The sequence below is a fragment of the Falco biarmicus genome, chromosome 7, assembly GCF_023638135.1.
Source record: "Falco biarmicus isolate bFalBia1 chromosome 7, bFalBia1.pri, whole genome shotgun sequence".
NCBI classification, from domain to species: domain Eukaryota; kingdom Metazoa; phylum Chordata; class Aves; order Falconiformes; family Falconidae; genus Falco; species Falco biarmicus.
The window spans coordinates 974,888-998,834 of record NC_079294.1 but is presented as its reverse complement, the minus strand read 5'-3'; the positions used below and the strand labels follow the sequence as shown (position 1 = coordinate 998,834).

Genomic DNA, 23,947 nt, shown 5'->3' with positions numbered 1-23,947 from the left:
TTATGATTGCCATGGCAATATTCCTGCCACAGGTCCCATACAACTCCTTATCCTTCTCAGTCTGTTGCTTCAGAGGTTTGTTCATAGTTCTTGTGATCAGTGGAAGGCCAATGCCTTCAGCCTGTAGTCACTGATACATTGCGTCCTACGCTCTTGATTTCCAGTACTTCTTATCATCAACATTTTATCATCATCCTTCGGCTCTGTGGAAGAAAATATTGGGCTGCTGAAACATGGTGGCTTTTTAGAAGATCTCTTACAAGCCATGTTGCCTGTTACTGTCTCACAAGTGGGTTTTTTTTACTAGTTTCTACTTTTCAATGGGAAAATATGTAGAATATGTAGAAATGTTTCACTGCAGTACATGCAGTGGAATTTCAGTATGTGCTGAATCAGAATCATAACTCAGCTAGGCAAAATAAAAAATCAACTAAACCAGAGGTATAAATTGCACATTTCTAAAGGAAAAAAAAAGACAGAAAGTGCATTCAAGGAGTACCAATTCTTAAATTGCCCCCCTTCATAAAAGGAAGTATGTGAGTGTGTATGTGTTTGGGGATGGGTGTATATAAATGCGTGTTGGAAAGGAGGGGAGGAATGGAGAGTGGAAAGAAAAGGAAAAACAGAAGACTAAAAAAATCTGGTTTGTAATTACTTGTATGTTCTTTGTAGAAAGTAGGGTCCCCAGCAGAAGTGTCCTTCTGCCAGAAGACTTACATCTGCAAGAGAAAGCAAGACGGCTCAGGTCCTGACCAGGTGGCCGGCTTCCCCGTGCAGGGCCAGAGGCGAGCATACAGTGTGCGCTGCCTGCTCCGGGATTAGCAGCATAAGCATGGTTAGGAGATGCTAATTGTTCAGTCGCAAGGTGAGTCGATTTTCCTCTGTAAGGCAATGAATGACAGTATCAGCAATGGCCACAGGACACAATACCTTCTTGGAAACAAGTCACTGACATCTGTAATTTGTATACTTTCATAACTGAGTGGCTCTGCAATCGGTTATTGTTAGTACTTTTCTTGTCTTGGGATGCTGACAACTAATGCTTTTATCAAGAGGTAATAACTGCTTTCCATCACTGAAGCTCTAGTGACAGGTTATAGAAATTTTCTCAAGATCTCTCACTTTGAGGTCGATGTAGAAGCCAAGGAACAAATTCTGCTTACTTCATTGCTTGTTGATTCCACACCGATTTTTCAGTCACTAATCAGAATTGAAAATAACATGGTCCTTTGTTCTCTAACTGCCAGAGAGTCACGAGGTGAGAAAGATATTTTTTAAAATAATCTTTTTCTCCTACTGGGGAAAAGACTGGCACTTAGTTGCATAAATCTGTTTTATCCTCTTAAAGAAAGGTGGTAAAACTCTCCTTGAAATAGCCGTTTAACTACAAGTTGGGGCTCTCTGTGGGGATTACGAGGCTGGGACTTGTGCCTCGGCTGTGCTTGTTTAGGTTCTCCCACTTCCTAGACTAGGGTTCCGACCAGCAGGGTGTTGGTTATTGGTACATGGGTGGTTGTGGTAGGCTCAGAAGAAAGTCTTGGGTTTGATTCCATATTAGAACAACCAGTTTTGAAATCTCCGTATTTTTTCACAAGGTGAAAGCTTTCTTTTATCAATCATTACGTTACGCATCATATAATGTGAAGTTAGTCTTTTGGTATTTCAGCTTCCTTAGGGTCCATGGCTCATGCTGCGCCCTCTCTGTGTTTCCCCTGGTTCATATGGAATATTATGCCCTAAGAGGGGGAAGGAAGACCAGAGATAAGCGTTAACATTTTCTTTTTTTTTCAGTTGTCTCTGGCTACTGAATGCATTTTGCATAGCCTAAGAACCACTGTCCACCAGCATAAGAACTGCTGGGGCAAAGCCAACCCCATGCATCTCCTTACATGGCCTTATTTCTTCTGAGGCCTGAAAGCAAGCTTTGGTCCTGGGAGGTGCAAGTGCCTCGTAGTGCCTCAGCAGAGAGTTCAGTCATCCCCAGGCCAGAGCGATCTGATCTTCTCTCGCCACTTCATTTTCTGGTGGTTCTGGTTGCTTTCTGGGCATGTTCATCATTTGTGTCTGCCTGATGAGCCACGTAACAGACACCACACACCAGCTGACAGGTAGTACTACTCTATCTTTCAATTCACAAATTTAGCAATAATAGCTTGAATTTTTAAGAACATCGAGGAGTCATTTGCTTCCTCTCCTTTGCGTGTACGAGCTCTCCCTTCCTCTGGGTTGAAAGGAGAGTAGAATTTTTTAAGAGAATATTTATTATCCTTCTCCATTCCTTTCAGTTCTCCACATAAGGCAATTTGTCTTTCCAGTGCATCTACTTTGCTTTTCTTCGCCCTGCAGAAGAGCATAATTTTGCGTTATCAATGGACTTAAGTCCAGACCTCAAAGGAATGCAATTTCCTGGGCTCAGGAAAGAATCCAGAGGTTAGTCTCATAAATCCTGTGCAAGCTCTGTGGCTGTTCCAGCTCTTAGCCAAGTTTGGCAACAGGGTCATTTCATCTAGCACTCATGTAGTAAAGCACATTTATGACCTCCGAGCCAGCTGCTCAGGCTAAATCATTGTCTTGCCTTGACAAATGCCTGTGCATGTCTCAGCTGCTTTCCTGTTATTCTGTCCATAGAATGATGCAAATTCTCCTTATGAGGTGGTGTTCCTGGAAGACAGAGCCTCCTGCTGCACACAAAAAATAGGGAGTGATTTTTATGTGGGTCACCGCATGCAGAGCTGACAGAGTCAAGGAGAGCCTGGCTGGAAGGTGACTTGGAATAACAAATGTTCTGGGAGCAGGTGAGTGTCTGTGGCCTGTAAGGGTGGTTCTTCTTTGCTGAGGTCCTCAGTTCTGCAGTGCAGCGTTCTGTGTGGAGACAATCAGGAATGCTTTTATCTCTGTAAGTTTTTTCTTCATGTGTTTTAGGTTTTCATTGAAAAAAATGTAAAAACTGAAAGCATGTTTTCAATCTTTTCCTGCCTCTGAAAGGGATAGCATCAGGTCACGCACCTCCAAACAGAGTTCAGCAGAAAAAAAGAAAAACTCTGCTTTCTCAAAAGCCATTATCATCTGAAAAACGTTTCATTGAAACAAGAGATGCTCTTGATGAGCTTGGATCACATCACTTGTCTGCTTGGTTGGCAGTTCTGCAGCACCCTCAGCTCTGACCTCTGTGGGCACAGCAGGTATCTACCGCCGCTTCCAGGGAAGAGCCACACACCAAATGACCATGTTCTTCTGGGGTTGCCTCCAAGGCAGCTAGAGGCCTCAGCTTCTGCTGTTGACCTCTCCTTTGTCCTTGCTCCTTTGTTTCGTTCTACTCCTATTTTAGCCTGTTTCAGTCTGTTAGGGGTTTCTGAATTCTGCTTGTCTTTCTTTCCTCAAGTCTCCGGTAAGAAAAATGCCAGCTTTATTTTGAGCTCTTATTGTTGACAAAGTTCATAAACCAAGTTCTGTGTCTCTTATTATAATACAGATGATCGGTTTATGATGATGAAGTAGGTTGAAAGGAAAGGTATTATCAGGTCTCGGGCTCCAGCCCAGTTAGCAGGCTCTCAAACTGCCACATACTTCAGTTAATGGTGGCGCGGGCTCAGGTCTCTGTGCCACTCTTACTGGCAGTTTGGGCTGCTGCCGCAGCTGAGTCCGTTCTGGGACCAGACTGCATCAGGGAAGGAAGAGCCTGGTGTATTACTGTAATAGAGAGGAGAGTGTATGTAGAGGATTGAAGCTGGGTTAATTAACGTTGATAACATACAGCTGTGGGCTGGCTGCAGGGGCGGTGGGTTGGCTGACATGGATAAGGTGCAGCTGTGGCTGGTTCTGTTAAGTAGTTAAATAGCTCTGAGGGGTATGGAAGTGGGGTACTGGATGAAGAGGGACCTGGAAGAAGCAGAGGGAGGAGAGAGCGCACCCCAGATCTAGGAGGGGCCCTGGGAGAAGAAGGAGGCCCAGATGAGGAGAGGCTGCCTGGAAGAGGAGCCTGGATGATGAGAGAGTCCAGATGCAGCACAGGCAAGCAGCAGGGTGGACTGGCCTGCAAAGGATGAAGAAACAGCATGGGCAGTAGATGAACTGTTGAAACCCTGTTGGGGATTGGTGGCCGTGCCGGGGCAGGGCGTGGGAACTACTTACGGACATTAACCTGGTATGGGATGGTAAAAGCCTTGCTGTGGCTGGCTGGTTTGGATAGTGCTGTGACAATTATATATTAGAAAGATTTAAAGACATTATTTGCTTCAGGGTAGAGGGGCTCAGTCAGTGCTTATGGTATTTCTTAAGGCCTCATTGTGAGATGAGGAAGAAATATCAGGCCCAGCACAAACTCTTATTGCAGAGGTGGATTTCATACATGTAAAACAAATCTGTATGCATGAAGCTGGGCTTTAACAATATGGAGATGCAAACACTGCTATGGCAAGGATTCCTGAAGGGAAGCAGGACCCTTTCTTACCTTTATCATTAACATGTGACCGTTTGTTTCCATATCTGGTTTAAGTTTGCCTGAAAGAGAGGATGTGTCCTTGCTAGCTGTGGATGTCCAAGGCATCCTTGGCTTACCACCATCCCACAAAAAACACCAGCAATCCTTGAACATTAGTCTGGATTCATAGAGGGTTTTCTGACAGCAGAATACCTTCTGCTGTCATAAGTAGGTCTTCTACCCTTTTTAGAAGAAAGAAAGGGTCTCTTTAGCAGTATCTGTCCACTCTAAAGACTTCTTGTTTCAGCTCAGCCGGTGGAGTCCTGAACAGTCTCCAGGATTTTTGACCATGAGACTACTATGAGACCAGATGTCAAACATCCTGAAAAGTTTCCAGCTGAAATCAATGGGATTTTACGCATTTGCAAATCTAGATTGGTGCTAGAGTGAGCAGCATCTTACAGAAATGACAAGTGAGTATAGAGACTGATTTTTTTTTTTTCCTCTTTATGTATTCTAGAATCATGATTTACTGGAAAGGTATGAAGTCAGTAGTGGAGCAGTAGGGGCTTGGGGATTGAGGCTAGAGCGTTTCTCTGTGCAGAGATTAGCCGTAATGACTGTTGGCCATGAAACTCCATTCTGGGTATAGTCTGAAGGCTGGCTGCTTTGGAGTTTCGCTGGTATGTTGCCTTCAGCTGACCTTTTGTGCAAGAGCACGCTTCATCCAAACCCAGCAGAAAGAGTAAATATTTTCTTGGCTGTGGAAGAAGGTAGCTGTAAAAGATGGTAATGGGGGGGATAGGTAAAGGTCAGCAGAAATGTATTTATACTTATATATATATATAGCAGTATATCAGCTCCAGCTATGTGTTGCTGAAAGGAATGTTTGTTCCCCAGATAGTTATCAAGATCAGCTTTTCATGGCAGGAGACTTGAAATGATGTCCAGCTGATGCTGCTTATTTCATTATATTGCTTGCTGGAAGCTTGCTTGAAGGGAAAAGAATGAACTCTGTTCTCTCACTTGGATACAGCGTATTAAAAAAGGTAAGATTTGACAGGAGATGGTTTAATTCTTCTACTGCTTGCTTAAACAGTATATTGGTTTTTTGCAAAGGAGCTGTAGCAGTTGGTAATGAGAACTGGAATTCACTTCCAGCTCTGAAAAGGGGATCAGAAGGTGGCTCTCCAGAGTAAAAAGCCTTTACAGTTGCAGAAACAACAGTACGCACATCCTTTCTGAGCCTTTTCCAAAGGCTCAGCTGCCCTGGCTGGGTCTCACACAGTAGGTTTAGAATTTGTGGTTGGCCCTTGCCCTTATGCTCTCCTGGCGCTCAGGCCCATGAGCCACATGGCTGCAGTGTCTCGCCAGCACCCGTGCTGTGCCGTGTCAGCTGGGTCACTGCTGGCTTGCAGCACTGTCAAGGATGCTCCTCCTGATGTGACTCTACCAAATGTCTCCCCTGACAAACTGCTTTGCTGTCAGGAATGTTGGAAAGAAAGAAACCTCAAACGCTTTCCTTGTCCTCTGAAGGAACAAATACTGGTGTTGAGGAGTCTGTGCCTGTCATCGCAGACTCACTGAGGGACTGTAACCAGTGACTCCACACTGTTCCTCTTTTCTTGACTTTGCGAATGGGTTAGCTGTAAATCTGCCCAGAGCTTTGCACTGCCGCAGTAGTAATAGTTGTTATTATTATGATTGTTGAAATATACTGCGAAGTCTCAGAGTTGATTCAGCTGGCTGTGTATTGCCCTGAATAACTTAGTGTTACAGGGAAATATAAAGTCCCCACTGTCGCAGGCTTTGAGGTTCCATTTATACAGTCAGTGCAATGCAATTAGCCTCCTCAAAAACAGGGAACAGGCAAACATAACCTTCAGCTGCTAGCTGGGAACCCTCGTGCCATATCCAGGTGAAAGAAAATACAGTATGTTCTGGAAACTCTAATCAGGAGTCTAAATGCAGGATGCTTTGGTTTACTTTGACATACAAGGATTAGAGAGAAAATACTTGGATTTGGGTCTATAATGGTGGTTGAGGCTTCGGCTGTGAAGGACTGCTGATTTGTCTCCAGTCCGAGGTGTTGAGTCTGTGCACGCCTTCTGTAGGCTCTCCCAAAGTCATCTGAGCCCAGAACAGCGACCTTGTTTGCTCAGAGCTCTGCAGCCTGCTTGCCTGGCGTGTCCCCATCCCTTCCTTGCACATGTTTCACACTGTCAGGGTTTTGAGGTTTGATCCTATGTCTTCACTTCTGAAGTGTCTTGGGAGTGAGCACTGACAGAAGCACATATAGATGAGGTATAAGGCAGGAACGCAGGGTTACTAGCGTGGGGGTTCCCAGCTTGCTTCCCATGTGATTGCGGTCATACTAAGCTTTTTCCGGGTATTCCAAAATGCAGTCACTGCAACTGAAGCCTGTTGTTTCAGGGGAACAGCATAACCACTTTGACATACAGCTGTTTTATTTAATTTGATGAGATGGAACAACCCCATTTAGATTCAGAATACAGCCAACCATAACACAGTTGTGTGGTTGTTTTTGTTTTTCAAGCAAGAAAAATTCTACCATAAATATACAAGCTTTACACTCCGGAAGATGGGGAGGAAAATTTTAGCATCAATGTGCAAAACTGTATAATCACTTAATCATTCTCCATCCTTGCTGTAGAGAGTATGCCTTTTGTAGCGTATACTGCCTTGGTATGTGTTTTGCTTTCCAGCGTGGATGGTTCTGTGAGCAGCAGGGGGGGCGTTCTGTAGCCTTTATTACAAAACCCTCCTCCTTTAAACTATAGGTTTCACCCCTCTGCAGGGCTGCCCCCAGTCCCTACGCAAGCCTGTCTGTGGACAGCACTTCCTTTAGCAATGGCAATGATATTGAAGGGTGCACCTTGTGAGTCACAGGTAAGAAAGCTGAGGAGAGAAAATAAGTGTTAATATAATAGAAGGCTCAGCTGCTCAAAGCATGGTCATTGCAATTGCCTGTATACCATGGGGACATGTGCACTCCCCTCCCAGCCTAGCAGAAAGATTGCTATTGCTGTAGCCAAGTAAAATTTGCAGGTCATAAGATGGCAGCACAATCTCACTAGTCAGGGTGACAAAAGCTGAGGGATCAGGTCATTAATTTTCCTCACCTCAAACTCCCACTTTGCGCAATCACAAGGTTCTGTATCTAACTAGCTGGTGCTTCCCGGGCACTAACTACTATGTATATAAGTGAAACTGTTACGTATGTGGGTGAAAATCCTGTTACATCACTTTTCAAACTAACCTGTTTAATGTAAGTTCAGATGCACTGTATAGTGTTGAAATAACATGCTGGTGTGACTTTTTTGCTCAGTGTTGAGCTCCAGGTAGGTAATTTATCTAACTAATTAATAAAAAAAGCAATAATTTTGGAAGACTGACTGCAAAGCCTATACGACTGAGAGTCATTTGTTATTTTCCCTTACTTTCTCCTCGAGAGCAAGATATTATGCACCCTGCCTCAAAATACTCATTCCTTACTGAACATTATTGACTCAGTCCCACTATAAAAAAAAATATATTCTCTGTGAAGAGCTTATTTAATGTATTACTCTGAGGGATAAGTAATCTGTATTCAGTTGTCATCTGCCTGTTTGCCTGCTTGTCTTTGTGTCTCTCTTTCAAAGAAATCTGCCGTTCTTACCATTTGCCATGAGCTGTACCCTCTGAAGGTGCAGTACTTGATTTGGAAAAACCCCTGTGTTTGGAAGGGATGACTCATCACAGCAGTCACCATGTTATATAATGCGGAGTGATAACAGCTACCAAGAACATTTCTGGCAGCAATATCCCCACTTGTGAATTTGAATACTTTCCTTAGAAATACCTCTGTTTATTTTTACAGATATCTGCATATACTTGGAAGGAAAGCAAGCCATGAGAACAAGACAAAAAACTATAAGTTTTCAAAATTAATTACAAAATTTTGTGGTATTACTGCAGAGTTAAACCCCAGATGGTTAGGCGCATCTTTCAGGTGCGCTTCTTTGAAAAGAACATACAATCATAGTTCTACTAGCTGTTTGCATCTACCAAGTGGGCATGGTGTTTTGGCACGTGTGCAAACTGCGCTGATGGGTATCTACTTGCTGAACTTGCAGGTATGTTTTTGGAGGACACTTTTGCAGGCATCGGACTTTTGAACATAAACTGAAATCCCAAGTGGTCGTTTGCTTTGGTTTGTATACCTGTTCAGATGACAATTTCTCTAGCCACGTTTACTCTCACTAGTCAATATAGTTGCGTTGGAGCATCCTTAGGCTAAAGTTATTGGCGGGGGGGGGGGGGGGGCGGAAATTGTGCACCCCCCTTGCCATCAGCATGTCACCTCCGGGCTGAGCAATTGGCCACATGGTGTCACTGTGTCTTAAGGCAGCAAAACCTCTAGAAGTAAAAGCCTTTAACAATTCCGAGTTTTCAAAGTATCCCAACCACGTGATACCGAAGGACATGCTTGAGCAAAAGTGGCAAGGTCATGGAAGCTTTGCTGTAGGAATGTTTTAGGAAGATATTTTATGCAAAGCATCTCTTTCCCAGCTTTTTGTACCTTTCTTGAATGTATCAGACAAATGTTTTTAGCCCAGAAGCGCTTGTTGTCCAGATGTTTGCATTTTGGAGCATCCTTATATGGAGAGCTTTATCTGAAATCCTTGCAAGTCAGCGATTTACAAACTCAGTGGTGCTGGCCTCATGCTACACTAGTCACAGCCCTTCTCCTTCTGTCTTTGTCTATCTGAATGCACAATATCCTTTGGCTCTGCTACACAGGGGAAACTTGGCCTTATAGAGCTCAGAGCAATATAAACTGCAGCTCCTGGGACCCACACAATGCCATTTAATCCCTGCTAGTCCTGAGGAATACTTTGCGCAACACACCTGCTCAAGAGAGCTGTGCCAAAAGCTGATGTATGGGGTGTTTAAGGAGTTTCATAATGTACAGCTGTAGCAACACTAGGAGAAACAGTTGTGTACAGATACAGTATGAGCCTTAGCCAAGAAGATGATATCTGGTTCAGGGCGCATTGAACGACTGCAAAGTCTGTGTGCAGTAATAAGTGTTGGTGTGTGCTGTTTCTTCTGTAAAATGGTAAGTGAGCCTAGAGGAGCAGGCCTTATGCTGACATCCTGATAGCCTGTGTAGGTTAGATTTAGGATTTTATAGGAGGAGTAAATGTCTGGCAATGACTTACCACCCATGTGGAGTGCAAGGTGCTTTGTTTTGATTGCTAGGACGTTAGGTAGTTACAATGCTTTTCCTAAGTCAGCCTCCTGCTTTGTATGAAGGTTGCTCTCTGCATAGCTGCTGAGAACAAGAGCATTGTTCTAAGATGTGTGTTTCTTTGTAATAGTTTTGCTGCTGATTTTTTTTTTTGGACCAGGAATTCAATTGTAATATACCTGTTCTGATGGCTGGTATCTTCCACTGAAGTGCACAGTCAAGCCATATTTAGAGTTATTAGGTCTACAAAACACAGCTCTGAAAATTCCAGTGCCTAAGTATGAATTTTGGTGCAGTGGTATGAATGAGGAAATGGCTGTGTTAGTCTGGCCTTGAATGGGACATGAGATTAAGTGCTAAATAAAACTTGGACTGTCAGATCTCACAGGCTGGAGTAGAGCAGAGATGCCCTGGGGCGTGTGCCTGCCTTGAAGAGGCAGCAGCAGCACATAGGGTCTGCTGGGAAGACTGGAACACGTTTGTGAGTAGCAGGTTAAGTTGTGTTTCCCCTTGCTACTTGCAATGTAACAACAGCTTAGAAGTATTTTCAGCGATGTTTATTTAGGAACACTTAACTTGAATGTGATTTTGGCCTATGGTTCCTCCCCTTTCCCCCTCACTGTCGGTTCTGTAGTTATCTTGTCTGGAAGGATTCTCCGTTGGCCTCTGTGCTGGTGGTGGCCCTTAGCACGGAGCTTCTGCAGAGGGAAGACCATGCCATGGTTCATCCTGGGGGTGGAAGAGCCTGAAGCAGAAGGTAGCACTGAATAGTAATGCAGAAAAGCAGGTGGGGTCTACCGCAGGAGAAGGTAGTACAGCCAGACTTGGGAGTGAACCAGGCACCTTGCCAAAACAATTTGTCCTTGTTCCGCAAATCTTGGTAATGGCTGACCTCATTATCTAGACACTAAATGTCTCTTGGTAGTGTTCAAGGAAGTTCTCTCACAACTATAATTATCATGATGGCACTGCTACCATGATGGTGTATAAACTATAAACAGGAAAGGCTGAAACCCACTGACACAGATGAGATGCAAATGAAGGGCTGGTGCCTCTAATATAGGAAAATGAATAAGAAATGGCTGAGGAAATCCCTCTGGATTTGTCTCTAGGAACTGTCTTCAAAATGTTTGCCCAGGAACCAAAGGTGTGAAGGAGGAGAAGGATGTGTTTCCTCCCCTTGTGGTTTTATGACCCTCAGGCTCTGGAACCAAGGCTCCTTCTGAGAGAGCTTTTATATGTTGTCCTGTGCAGTGTATTTCTGGGAAACTCTGTTGCTCCATATTTGTTGGAAGAGGTACGCTACGCATCAGTGCCAAAGGCGTTTAGTTTCTAGTGCTGTTAGCCTACAGAGTGAGTCTCCTTGAAATTATGGGAGCAGCTGGTGCCTTCCTGTGAACCTTTTTTTAAAGCACATAGACCACCACTGCCTATGGATATTTGTCAACTACAGGCTTCTAATATATGTTTGAGACATAAAGAAAAGCTTGATGCATGGAAGAAAAAGAGATTTTTTAAAGCTAAGTCCAGCTATGGTTTAGTCTGACTTCCACAATGCATGCCTCTTTCTCAGTAATTCCTGAATAAAGTTTGTAATGTCTGATTGAGCTACAGTCTCATCCAGCCATGATTTAAATTTAGCTATCATGTGGGAGGGAAATGTGGTGTGGAGGCTGAGAAAAGTCAGGGGTTACAGCGCGAAAGGAAGGTGTGGGAGGGAAAATACATAGTTCAGCTATAACACAGGTTTCAAGGATCAGAAATAGGATTTGTCGTTTATGGTACTGTGGCACTGCAAAAAGTCGACAGTGAGCTCCATTTTGCTAAAAGTGATAAAAGTTCCCAGGTAAGCTTGCTCAGAAAAAAACCTGCAATCTAAATAGATCGCGTGAACACCAACACAAACAAGAAAGTAGAAGGGCAGGAGTTAAACAATAATTAAGCTGGTAATAAAATGTGATATGTTTTGTTTTTCATGGGGAACAGAGAGGGGACGCTGGGCTAATGTTTTGTGCATATTCTTGTGCACCTGAGGTGGTGTTTTAACTGTGGACTATTCTATTAGTATCAGTTAGACTGTTCCTGAGAGGAATGTGTGCAAGTGTCTGAGAGGATCAAAACTTTTTGTTTTTTAAATGCCTGAGGTAACTGCTAAATGAGTAGCAGAAAAGCTGGTATTGCCTCACCACAAAACCTACTAATGGATTTCCAGTAGCTGCAGATCAGGAAGATGTGTCTGAATCTTTTCAGCACATGTTTTTCCAACAGCAAACGGACAACTATGAACTTCCAGAATTTTACTGTAGATCGTTTTTTGACTGGCTGAATTTTGACTAGTTCCCTCTGTAATCTGGCATGGTGAGGGACAGGAGGCATAGTGTAAGAGATGAGGAATTTACTCATGCTTGGCACCATGCAGGTAGCAGTAAAGACTCAGAGATGCTCTGTTATGTTTTGTGTTAGACACAGTCCTGACACAGGCAGAATGCATAGTAGTCGTGACTATGTATTCAGAAAGAAGAAAGTGAAGCTTGGATGGTCGCAGCCAGAAATAGAATTAAGAAATCAAACAGGTGTTCCTGTCTCTAGAAGCTGAAATGGATTGGCTTGGGTTCCTCTGTACAATTCTTTCAAAATGTTAGGTATAAAAGGAGTTCTTAACAGACAGCTATTAAGATCTGCTCCCATTTAGGAGAGCATCAAATAGCTTTACAGTATCTTTGATTCCTTGTTTCTTTGTTTTGCAATGGATACTGTAATATATTGTTGAAGTTATTAATATAGACTTCCTAGTATATTAGTATGTTCAATGAAAATTGAGCTGCCCTGCTCAGTACTTCTTACAGACTGTCCCTGGTGCCGAGTGAAACCATTAATTAACTTACTGACTCCCAGGTTATTCCCTACAGATTGAAGAATTTTTTGCTGGGGACAAGTGAGCAGTGTTTAGCTGCATGTGTAATAATGTAATAAACCCATTCATTTAATTTGATTCAGAGCCACATAAGGCTAGACAATGTCTTATGTGGAACAAGATGTGTCCTCAAGTATGAATTCAGAGGGTGGGACACATTTCTGAGCCACGCTATGTCTACTGGATGTTTTGGTGCTCCTTGCACCATGTGTAAAATGATGTCTCCCATGACAGGGATACAGTGAAGAACACACTAAATTTCGCCAAACGTTGGCAGTGCCAGTAAACAATGTTTGGGTTCATAAATGGAAGGTGTCTAAAAGGGATGTTTTCAAACAATAATTATTTGGAGGAAGGGCCAGTCATAATCTATAACAATAGAATCATGATAATTTTTGTTTGTATTTCTAGTTTCTTTCCTCTGAGATGCCTCAGTTTCCCTGATGTCAGGTGAACTGGCTGTTGTTACTTTCATTTCACGCTACAAACTGTTTGCTAACTTGCCTAAGACGTGCAGAGAATTTATGACAGAGCCAAGGAGTTATTCAAGTGGAGCAGGGGATACGTTACTAGTTTAATTCTCATTTCCTCTCTCCCCTTTTTTTCTGTAAGCAGGACCATGCAGTTGTTGCACAAGGTGTTCTGTGCTCCACATATCTGTCTGTGTTGTCAGCCATCTGTGTATCAGGTCTGAGGAGAAGGAAGAAACATCAGGTGTGTTAACAAGTCAGGCACTTCCCATTCCCAGTTTTAGCATACATGAGGAAGTGATGTCTGATGAACAGAGTTGATCATAGGTTTTCTGATGCAATACTTCTCCGTTTGAAAATGTTGATTGGGTTCTGTATTGCTGGGTTGGCTGGTTCTCCAGCTTCATGAAAACCTGCTTGGAAAGTTGTCATGCTGTCGTAAACCTTGTGGACCCACCTGGCCTGTTCCACTGGCTACCCACCATTCTGTGATGCCATGACACTGCTGGCTTCTCCCAGTCACCACGGGCTACCCCCTAGGCTGGTCAGCAGTTGAATGAGCTGCCCTTAGATGTCCTTCAGCTGCTGGCCAATTCCTTTGCTCACAGCTTCCTAGATCTCTTAGCTTTGAAGCTCCTCGCCTGCTCAGGTGACTGCCTAGCACCCATGTGGCAGCACAACAGCTACGCAGGCAAGGTCCTGGCCTGTGCACCCAGGCATCAGCCCAGAAATGTTTAAAAATCTTTCTTATAGATGTGAGTGAAACCTTTCTGGGAAGGGTGAGGGGAGGTGTGCCAGCATGATTTCCTCCGAGATGAATGTTCCGGTTCCCAACACTGGTGCAGGCAAGTCACGGGACATTTTGCCTTTATGCAGTTCATGGCTTGCTTGCTAGTACTTGGCTGACAAATGCATGTGGTATGTGTGTGAGTACACAGCAGGGAAGACCAGCAATTAGTGGATTTGAATCATGCAAGGCAAGGGTCTCTGCCACTTTGCAACATATCTATTGCAAGAGGAGAGATTGCGGAGTAGAAATTGTGTGTGTTGCAGAGATGGCACCATTACAGGTTGGAGTTCTGCTGCATTGGCAGGCTGAGGTTTAATTCCTGGAGGTATTTGTGGGAGAGGTCACCATCAGATATCTAGTCTTCCATTAGATCACTACCCCTAGAAGTCGGAGTCTCTGAGTAATAGCATCTCCTCCAGCCTGGACCCTCCCTGGCTAGGTGCAGGAGACTTAATTTGGGACCCCTGGCACATACATCTGGATCCCCTGGTAGAGGAGAAAGTGTAGGTAGCTTATTTTAATGTTTCTTTCTGAACAGACTCAATGCCTCTCATGACCTACACAAAAATTTTCTGGCTTGTTGGCCATACCATGTCTCACCTGCCACATAAACCATGAATGCTGGAGGCCCAAGGTTAAAAGCGCCCTAGTTCACTGAGATGCCGACAGCCATAAATTTCTGTTGGCTTTGGTATAAGTTTCTATGGTGTGTTCACGTGTTTCAAGAAGCGTTGTGCAAAAATCTTAGGACCTTCAGAAGTATTATATGAATTAAGAGGTTAAAAAAGATCTGTGCTGGCGAAAAATCAGTTTTCTAATAGAATGCAAGCATTTAAAATTGTGATCAAGTGTTATATGTGCTGCTGAAACAGAAAAATTAAAACTGACCTAATATGCGTGTATAGAGACATTCAGAGATAGCATCAGGCTCCAGGGCTGACTCTGCCTTGGCACAGGTTAGAGTAGCTTTCCTGAGACCAGCTGAGACTCTTGGTGTGTTTCATGTGCCAGGCTGTCTGCTCACACTTGTCTGCCTTCTACACTGTGTTAAGGGAAGTAGGTGACAGAAAACGGCTTTCATGTGGCCAGAAGAAAGCAGAGAGTGCTGTCAGCAAGGTGAATTCCCGATTGCACTATGCGGAGAGTTTTCTGACTTTGTCACAAGAGTGATGCAAATGGACTAGAAGAACAGACACTTACCTAATCAAGATATTTTTTTTGTCAGAAAATTTTTCTATAGGAATATGTATCAATGCAGAAGGAGCTTTTCTGTTAAAATCCTCATGACTCTGTAGAGCTCATGAAGCCCTAATGAAGCAGTCTTCTACTGTCAGAAGTTATAATCCACCAGGAGTGAGTCATGGGGTTCTTAATTGCTGTAAGTAAGCTTGCAAGGCTCTTAACTTGTCGATAAGGATAAGTTAAGACTGGTTATTCTGTTTTAAATTGTTCCTATAATTTGGCTGATGTCTAGAGATTTTTTTAATCTATTTTCAGTTTTTTAAAAAATAAAAATTTATATATTTTCTGTCTTGAAAACCTTGCAATAACCTTAGAAGAACCATACAAAGAGGTAGTGAAAAGCCCCACGGCTTTCTGGTACTAGGTACAATGAACTGCAATGATCCACTTGCAGGGATGTGCGCTGAATCATCTAATGTCTTTTCCACCTCTGATACTTATTTCCCTGTTAGTCTTGATGCTTTGGGCAAGTCTTATGGACAGTGCCATTTGCCCATGCTCACGTTCCCACTACTGAACTTGAGGTGAGTTTGTCTGTTGTAGTAAGCTGAGGTAACGGCTACATGCCACTAGAGAAGAGCAGTCCTGGAAATCTGTCAGAAAAAGGAAAAGAGTAATTTTCTGTTGCTTTATCTCCTCAAATGAATTTAGCGTTTGGCCAGGAGACTGCCAGAGCCAATACTGCTGAGTCGGGCAGAACACTCTAAGCTTGGGACCAGGGTAGGAGCAAGACCTCCTATTTTAGTGGCAACTAGCTCTTAGATGAATTTTGCTGCAATATGAAACTTCACCCTCAGATGTTTTGAAGCCTTGAGCATTTTCAGATATTTACCAAGGATTCTGTGCCAGTATTCACTTTGTGATCAGCACGGCTGCTACAAAGGCATACTTTGCAGGTATTTCCGAAGCTACTGATGATACACATGGTACTCGGATCACCCTGAATTGGCTGTTTCTGTATTTCTTTGCCTTGTCTCTATGCTCAGATGAGTGCTTTTCTTACGTTCACACTTCACTGAAGTCTTCTAGATGACTTAGCTAGCATCAGCCAACCTATGTCCTAGTTTTTAAATAAAAAGCCTACTGGTTAACTATACTAACTTACAGAATAACATAGTGAGGATATCCGCTACTGTCTTTAGTCTTGTTAGTTTTGGAGGGCTACGTAGAGGAGAAGTTGTTGCCAGGAATGAATGAATTGAAACCTTAATGACTTGCATAGTATCTGAAATAAATCCTTATTACATCTTTTATCCCTTTCTAAGCCAATGTAAGGGCTGTGTTTAGGTAAAGGTAGAACCTTGAATAACATCACATAAAGGGCTGAAAGAGGATTTGATACAGCAACAGGGTTTAAAGGAAATTCTGCTGTGTGTGTCTTAGAGTCACAGTAACATTTGTTTTTTAATTACTCTCACCTAGTATAATAACATTGGGTTACAAACTTTCCTTGGTAGATCTTGCCCCGAAGAACTTACAGTCGTAGAGTGAAAAACAATGGGAAAAAACAAGTTACTCTCTCAATTCTAAAAAAGCGACTGTTTAAAAATACAAGAGGTTGGTGGCAACTAAGAAACCCTTCTCTTGATAATTTGAAGCTAAATACCATAACCATAAGTCAAGTCTTCCTGTCAGACAAGTGGTGAAGTGTAATGCTTACCCAACTCTTCCAAGGTCTTTACTCAAGCAATTTCATACTGACATCAGTGTCAGAATATTTGAGTAAGATCTGAAGATAAAGGTCTCAAAACTGGCTTGAGTGGAATGACATTGAAATGTCTTGCTCAATTATCTCAATTAGATACTCTGCAATCACTTGGTTTAAAATAAAAGAACAATTTCTAAACATAAACACGGTGGGTTCTAACTTGTGGCTTTACATTGACGTGTCTTGGAAAGATAACACTCCTGTCCTCAGATACCCCAGGTATGTAAGTAATAAGCAGCTTCCTCCCACATCGAAGCTGCAGAGATCGCTATCTTGCCGTATTTGCAACCACACCTGCAGAGTACCTAAGGAAATTAGTAGCTCTCTTATTCTGGCCAGGAAAAAGAGGCAGTGATACTGGCTTTACTGTACAATAATCTTTGTTTAAGAATGCAGTGGTTCGGGAGATAGGTAAGAGGATATAGCACCTTTTACTTTTCTGAAACAGGTTTAGATCTCAATAGCCAGCAGGAGGGTTCATTTACAAATGCTGCTATTGCCTGACTGCTCCTCAGAGAGACAACTTGGTATTTTGTTCTGATTAACATCAGGCGTGCTGAAAATGGTTGGAAAACTTTCAGGGATCTCAAATAATTAGCTGTGTTGTTTTGCTCAAAAAGAAGGGGGAGGGGGCAGGCAGTGAAAAAGTAGAAAGCTTTTATTTCAAAATTAAATGTTTTGGTTTTGAAAGGTCCCTAAATCTGGGCTTGCTGAAACTTTGCTTTATAGCTTCTGGTTTCACGTGGCAATGTTGAATTGAAAAACAGAGATATGTTTTAATAAATTTTGTTTGGGTTATTTTTTACAGTGGTTAAATAACTCAAATACGAGGAGAAGAAATTGGGGGATGAGCTAGGGGAAAAAATTACTCTTTTGCCCAATTTCTGGGAACATTTTGGAAAATTTTTGTTTGAATTTTACTAGAGACAATTACTTTCTCAGATTACTATAACTTTTCTGACCTAGACACTGAGCTGAACAAAGTACAAACTGATTTGAGGCAAAGAGAAAGCAAGTGTCATCTCCCATTGTCACTGTCTGGCATAACTAGAATTCTCTGCAAAACTGCACTGTCTTCCACCTCAATCTCCTCAACAGTGTGACTGCATCTAGCCCTAGGGAAATCCATCACTTACCTCTACTTAACGGCTTTCATGGGATGAACAAACTAATGTTCTCAAACAAAATCACAGGAGACTTATATGTAGAGTGTTTCAGTAATGGCTGTCTTTGCACATGAAGCCATTAGGATCAAGCAAGGAAGGCCGATGAAGATTTGAAGTGCTTCACTGAGGTCAGGTTTTTGTACATCAGAGTTGAGATGTGTGTATGAAATTTTGCTGTGCTGTTGCAGGGGTAAATAATGAACTCCATCCACTAAATGAGTCTTCAGTACTTTTTATAAATTCTGTCCTAGCTAGCTTTTAAGTTTATGCCAGCAGCAGGATCATCCAAATCGCAGCCATTTAGAGCTACTAGCATTCTCCTGCTTGGTATCTTGGACTTGATGATCTTAAAGGTCTTTTGCCACTGAAATGATTCTGTGATATGATTCTATGATCTGGCAGCTCAGCTGTGACTCTGAGTATCTTCTTGCAAGGGGCTGTTAGCGAGCAGCCCACCGAGTATGTTGCATGAAGCTGAACACTGTATTAATTAACTTGTTTCTTGTGTACTGGTAGCAGCATGGGCTTACATTCCTTCCGTTCTGATCCTGTTTCACATGTGCATTATCCAAGTGCCAACAGGTAGTGTAATTTGATATGTCTTTTAATCAATTTTCTCCCCGCATAGCTTATCTCCAAGTACTTTCTTTATGTTAATTCAAAAAAGAAATAAGACTCAGTCATAAAAGTGGAGCAAACTAACTTAATTAACCCACAAAATCTTTCTAGAATCCCTCTTTGTCTCCTGAACAGCCTTTTACAAACTGAAGCTGCAGGTACAGTATTGCATTTTTCTGAATTTAACTCCACTGGTAAGAGCCTGGCATGACTATGTCCCCCTTCTAAAAAGGGGAGTGGGGTGGAAGACTTTCTGTACCTTCTTGAAAATACTCATTGTATACATTGTACTGTGCCCTCTTTGCTTTAGATTTAACCCTTTAGCTTCTCCGTCCTTCCTTATGAGTTGACTTCCTTTGTCTTGCTGTCCCCATGCTGTACGTGTTTTGTGTCTGTAGTAAGGCCTGATATCACATAGCCCACCTCCCTCACGTCCACGAGGAAATAGATGTGGTACGTGTCAGCATGTGCTGTTTGTTGACAAGCAGCACAAAATGGTTTATGTATTTTGGCTGCGCTGATTTGTTGGAAACATGAACTTCTTGGAGGGGCTATTGGAAAAATTTGTTCCATAGCTCTCCAGAATAACTTTTGCACCTTGATTTGAAGACATTCTGGGAGCTTTTTTCCTTCTTTCCTGTTCCATTAAGAACTGGGTCTCCCTGATGCAGCTGTTCTGTATTTAATGTGTTGCCCCGTTTCCAGGCAGATATACCTCTTTTTGAGTGGAGTTTATTTTTCTCTGGCTTTCTTTCTATTTGCCTTCTCTTTAGGAGGTGGATTTGTCAGCCTACTACTTTGATCTCTCAGTTCACTGCAGCAACAGAACCTGTGATCAAAGCTGCAACAGCAATATAAAGGAGGAAAACCCAAATTCGACTCTGAATAAAGAGCTTTCCCCCTGGCTTTCTCTGCCACTTTTTTTCCTTATCTCTGGAACTGGGATGTTGTGGACTCCTCCGACCAAGGAAGCATGGGGAGGAATGCTTGCACTGCAGTCTTGACTGCCTCTGCAGAAATGCTCAAGTGAGGCAGTCAAAACAATGTCACTGCAGGAGCACAAGTTCTGCATGGTTAATAGCAATCTGGGGTTCAGAGCTTTCTGATGAGTTTGCCTTATTTTTCTGGGAGTTCGGTTGCTGCCCTTTGGTTTGCTGCACATACACAGCAGACCTTTGTTTGAGAGATCTTTCTTTTTAGTATTTCAAAGATGACAACCTAACCAAGCCCTCAAGTTGTCACCCTGCTGGGTGAGCCTGCCTCCAGCCCTCACCACGAGCATGGTGGCTGCATTGCCAGCCACAACAGAGTCTTTGTGAAATGTCAGTTTGAGCAGTTGGTTGTCACTTGCATAAGCCCAGGAACATCTGACTAGAACTGACTTTCAACTGGTAACAGTTTTTTGTGCAGAATGCTTTAAAAAGCTTTAAAACGCTTTTTAAAGGCGATCTACAGTGTGCATCTTGACTTTCAGGAAAAGTATAACGCCAAAGTTCTCGGGTAAACCTTTTTTCCTAAACAGTTATTGTGGTTACATCTCATTCTTTTTCTTTTTTTGCCAAAAGCCAGACTCCTAACTACTATTAAATGAAAGAAAAACAACTCTTGAAGCTCTCCCTTTCCATCAGCGTGAAGCATCTACTGCTTGTTTGGTGAGGCTTGGTCCTATCTGATTATTACTGTCTCCCAGTGAGGATATTTCTTACTGCAAACTGATGGTGGCCTCCAGGGCTTTTCCAAGCCTGGGTCTGCATGACATCCAATGGGAAACGGTAAGTGTGTATGAAGGTACAGTTAGAACAGATTGCCTGGAGCGATGTCCTGACAGGCACCCTGTGGGTTGTCTGTTGGCATCTCAGAGTAGGCACAGAGAGGTGGAGGGAGCCATACCTGTGCCATCTCCAGAGGATGCCTTGGGACCCACCACCGTCACCAGCAAGCTGATGGGCGCATAGGATGGGAATCACGTGGTCATCTTCTTATGAGAAGTGTGTAGAGGGGGAAAGCCCAGAAGGTGTGTGGCTTTCTCCCTACCAATATTTATCTCCATTTCACCCGCACCTCTGCATTGGGCAGGTAATTGTCCAGTAGGTACTTCAAAGTAAGGAGGCTTGATTTACTAGCTGGCAGAAAGATTCCCAATAATGTTTTAAAACAAGAGTTGAAAAGAGCATTTGGTCTTCCACCAGAAATTTTAATTGATGAGAATTGTTTATCCCCTCCCTTTGTTTGTTTCTGGAGTATTTTGTAGAAGACCTTAAAAGATACTGAAAATTCTAGCTAGATGGAAGAGATGGGGAATGAAGGGACTTTCTGAGTCCACCCGAGAACCTGGCTGGACAATGTCTGGCCAGTAACGAACAACGAGGAAGCATGTGAAGGTGTGTTACCGGCAGCTTTCCCTCACCTCTGCCGCCGCAGCTCTCCCTCTCAGATGTAGGTAGGCGCTCCTCCACGCAGAGGAGGCAGAGGGTGGAGCTCAGCACCTCTATAAATTATATGTGTCCTTCAGGTTATTTCAGCAGCAACAACAAGCTGTGAGCGTGTTTGTCAGCTGACGGGTCTGCCACCCAAACTGGGTTCTGTGTGCTGTCGCCATCTGGCCCGCCATGGGGAGCCCACCAGCCCAGGTAAGCGCGTGGTGGCCCTGCCATGGCCCCCCACGCCAGGTCCAGTGCTCCCAGCCCCCCCCGGCCGCGGCGCAGAGGTGAGTGCTGCGGGCCATGTGGCACGTCATCCCCAGCCTTGCACACTTTCCGCTGCCAGGTACGCGAGCTTGGGCAAGAATGCAGCGCTCCCCTGCTCCGGGAGGCATGCCGCCGGCCGAGCGCTGCGGCAGACGAGGGGCGGCCATGGCAGGTACCTCAGCGTCAAGCAAACATGCTCGCCCCACGGCACGCTTTGCTCAGGGCAGCACAGGTTTGTTGCTTTCCCCTGCCAAAAAAAAAACCAACAGCTTTTGCTAGCATCAAAGCACAGTTTATATTGCTTTAGCTGCAGGGGAGAGTTCCAATGATCTGTTTGGCTGGTTTAGCTATCTTATGTAATGCTTCCAGTATGTGCGTTTCTAGTAGAAGTTTTTTGTGTCTGGGCTCAACTTTTCTAATAGTAAGTTCCATTCACAGATTTTTAACTGATAGTTTTTCGTATAAATCAACAGATTTATTAGCTGACGATTATTTTCTCATGGATATCTTCAAAAATAACGGACATAGTGTCCAAAATGCAAGATGTGAATTATTTACAACTTGATTGTTCTTTATGTATCAAACCCTACGTTGGATTTTGCAGCAAATAAATGTGGGCATTCATGCATTTTAAATATAGTGAGACACAGTATTACATGCTAGGGCCTATAGAGAATCACTAAGAATAAGGAATACTTACTATACTTGTGCTGTGGTAATATTTGCAGGTGAAGTTAAAGATTCAGGAAAGTATCAGTAGCTTGAACAGGTAGCTCAAATGATAAATAAAAATATTCAAACATTGGATGCTCAGGGCAAAGAATATAAATTATTAATGTAATGTACTTTCTGGATAAAATTTGTTTCTGGTCTATCTATCTGTTAGATCCAGAGCCATCTATTTAGTTATAAATATTATCCATCAATTTTAAATATCAATTTTCTATCTACTAAGGTAATTCTGGATCTGATAAACGAGTAGATAGATGAGATGTAATTTTATCCAGAAAGTCTCAGTTACAGCAAAAGCTCTTGCATTTCATCCTAATGCTGCAGCTGCTATTCCATGCATGGAGACATGCTCCTGGTTAACAGGCAACACTGCCAAGAGGTTCAAGTACAAGCATAGTTCCAGGTCAGAAAGCTCCTCTCCCCAAGGAAGGAGATTCATTTGATACTGGTATTGGCAGATAGCTCTGCCATTCTGTCAGGAAAATGCATTTTTCAGTATGTGTAAATTGGTAAATTGATATGGAAATCAGAACAGAGTGGGTTTGCGTTTGTTTTCTTTATTTTGGAAAAAGCAAGCTGTTTAGAAAAGTGTGGATACTTTGAACTATCTAGGAAGACCTACTAAAAGTCTCCCAGTTAATTTTTTGCTGTTTAAAAAAAGCTACCAAGTTGGCACAGGAGTGATGGACAATATTAATTTACAACTTCCTAGGAATGCTTTTGATATTCAGGACATGATCTTTTCTTCTGCTCGCACAAGAATGATCACTCTTTAGCAGTTTTATTTTGTGAACTACAGAATAATTTTTACGTGGTAAAATACTCAGAAATTCTGTCAATATAAAGCCCTGAGGGAGCCATTCATACATGTAAGGAGGTGACCAAGAGAATAGGAGTGGGGGTGCACCCCAAATCCGCAATGGCTCTTGAAACAACCCATCCATAATATGAAATTACAATAAATACTGGTAAGGCAAATGAGATTTCCTCACTAACTGTTCAACTTCCAATGATAAGATTTTGGATAACTGTGATTCCCAGGGAAAATGAGGCTTTCATGGTCATGCTCACTCCTTCTATCTCCTCTCCTGGTTTTGCATATTTCTACAGTCAGTTGCTTTTCCCACCAGGACTTTGCATTCCGCTAATTTTAATGAAAATAGGTAGCTGGTTGGAAGGACAAATTGCTAGCAGTATTCACGGCAGTGTTCTCACTGATAGAGGGGCTAATGAACTCGGCCTGTATGAGACGTTAAAGTATCTGTGTGGAAGAGAGTGCTCTGGAACCAGGAAGGTCATGAAGCTTTTTTTATAATTTAGAAGCTTATAGCCTTAGCCTTAATTTGATAAATTGCTAAGCTGTAGTTGAACCAAATCCTCAGGATCTAAGATAAAATAAATGGTAAGAATACACCAAATGATTACATTTGCTGAAAGATCTTGTACATAATATAGCTTCTAGTGCACCACTGGAGAAAGAAAGTGATCTGTGAAAGGAGTAATAATTCATGTCTGAAAGATATTGGTAAAGCTGAGTGGTAATTCCTACAGCTATTTACAGAGAGTCAAAAGACAGAGCAAACTCCCCAAGTAAAACTTCATAAACTTGGTGTTATCCCATGATGATAACTTCACTCAGAGAACTGCTTAGGTTTGGTGCAGGGGGAGTGAAATGCAGATGTTCCAATCGGCCTTCCAACATGCACAGATTGAGGACTCTTTTGGGGAGTGGGGCTGAAGATTAGAAAAAAAGAGCTGGTGATAGGAGAAGGTTCCCAGATTGCCAGGCTCTGCAGAAGCTATCCCCATAGAAGACTAACCTTCTAGTGAAGGTGGCCATAAGGTTTTGTTCTTGGAGCAGCATGGAGGGCAATAAGGAGTGAAATCAAACATATGAGCTATTGGTAGGTTTTCCTTATTTTGCTGCCACCCAAAGTCCGTCTTTG

The 23,947-nt window shown here is 42.9% G+C and overlaps 1 protein-coding gene across 13 annotated transcripts in view; it reads left to right on the top strand.

Annotated features, from left to right (window-relative positions):
- The first annotated feature begins 676 nt into the window (after positions 1 to 676).
- Positions 677 to 23,947, top strand: part of LOC130152167 (cytosolic phospholipase A2 beta-like) — a 52,408-nt gene continuing 29,137 nt past the window's right edge. For 4 of the 13 annotated variants that reach the window (XR_008822904.1, XM_056345222.1, XM_056345212.1 and 1 more), the window contains exons 1-5: positions 677 to 865; positions 1,792 to 2,108; positions 2,286 to 3,182; positions 4,728 to 4,893; positions 5,351 to 5,469. Coding sequence is in view for 12 of the 13 variants with exons in the window: in XM_056345222.1 (XP_056201197.1) it covers positions 5,428 to 5,469 (42 nt within the window). In the remaining variant the exon portion in view is untranslated. Of the gene's footprint in view, positions 866 to 1,791; positions 2,109 to 2,285; positions 4,894 to 5,320; positions 5,470 to 16,384; positions 20,964 to 21,094; positions 21,213 to 23,947 lie in introns of those variants that run through there. The other 9 variants (XM_056345213.1, XM_056345219.1, XM_056345216.1 and 6 more) reach the window with 9 other exon arrangements.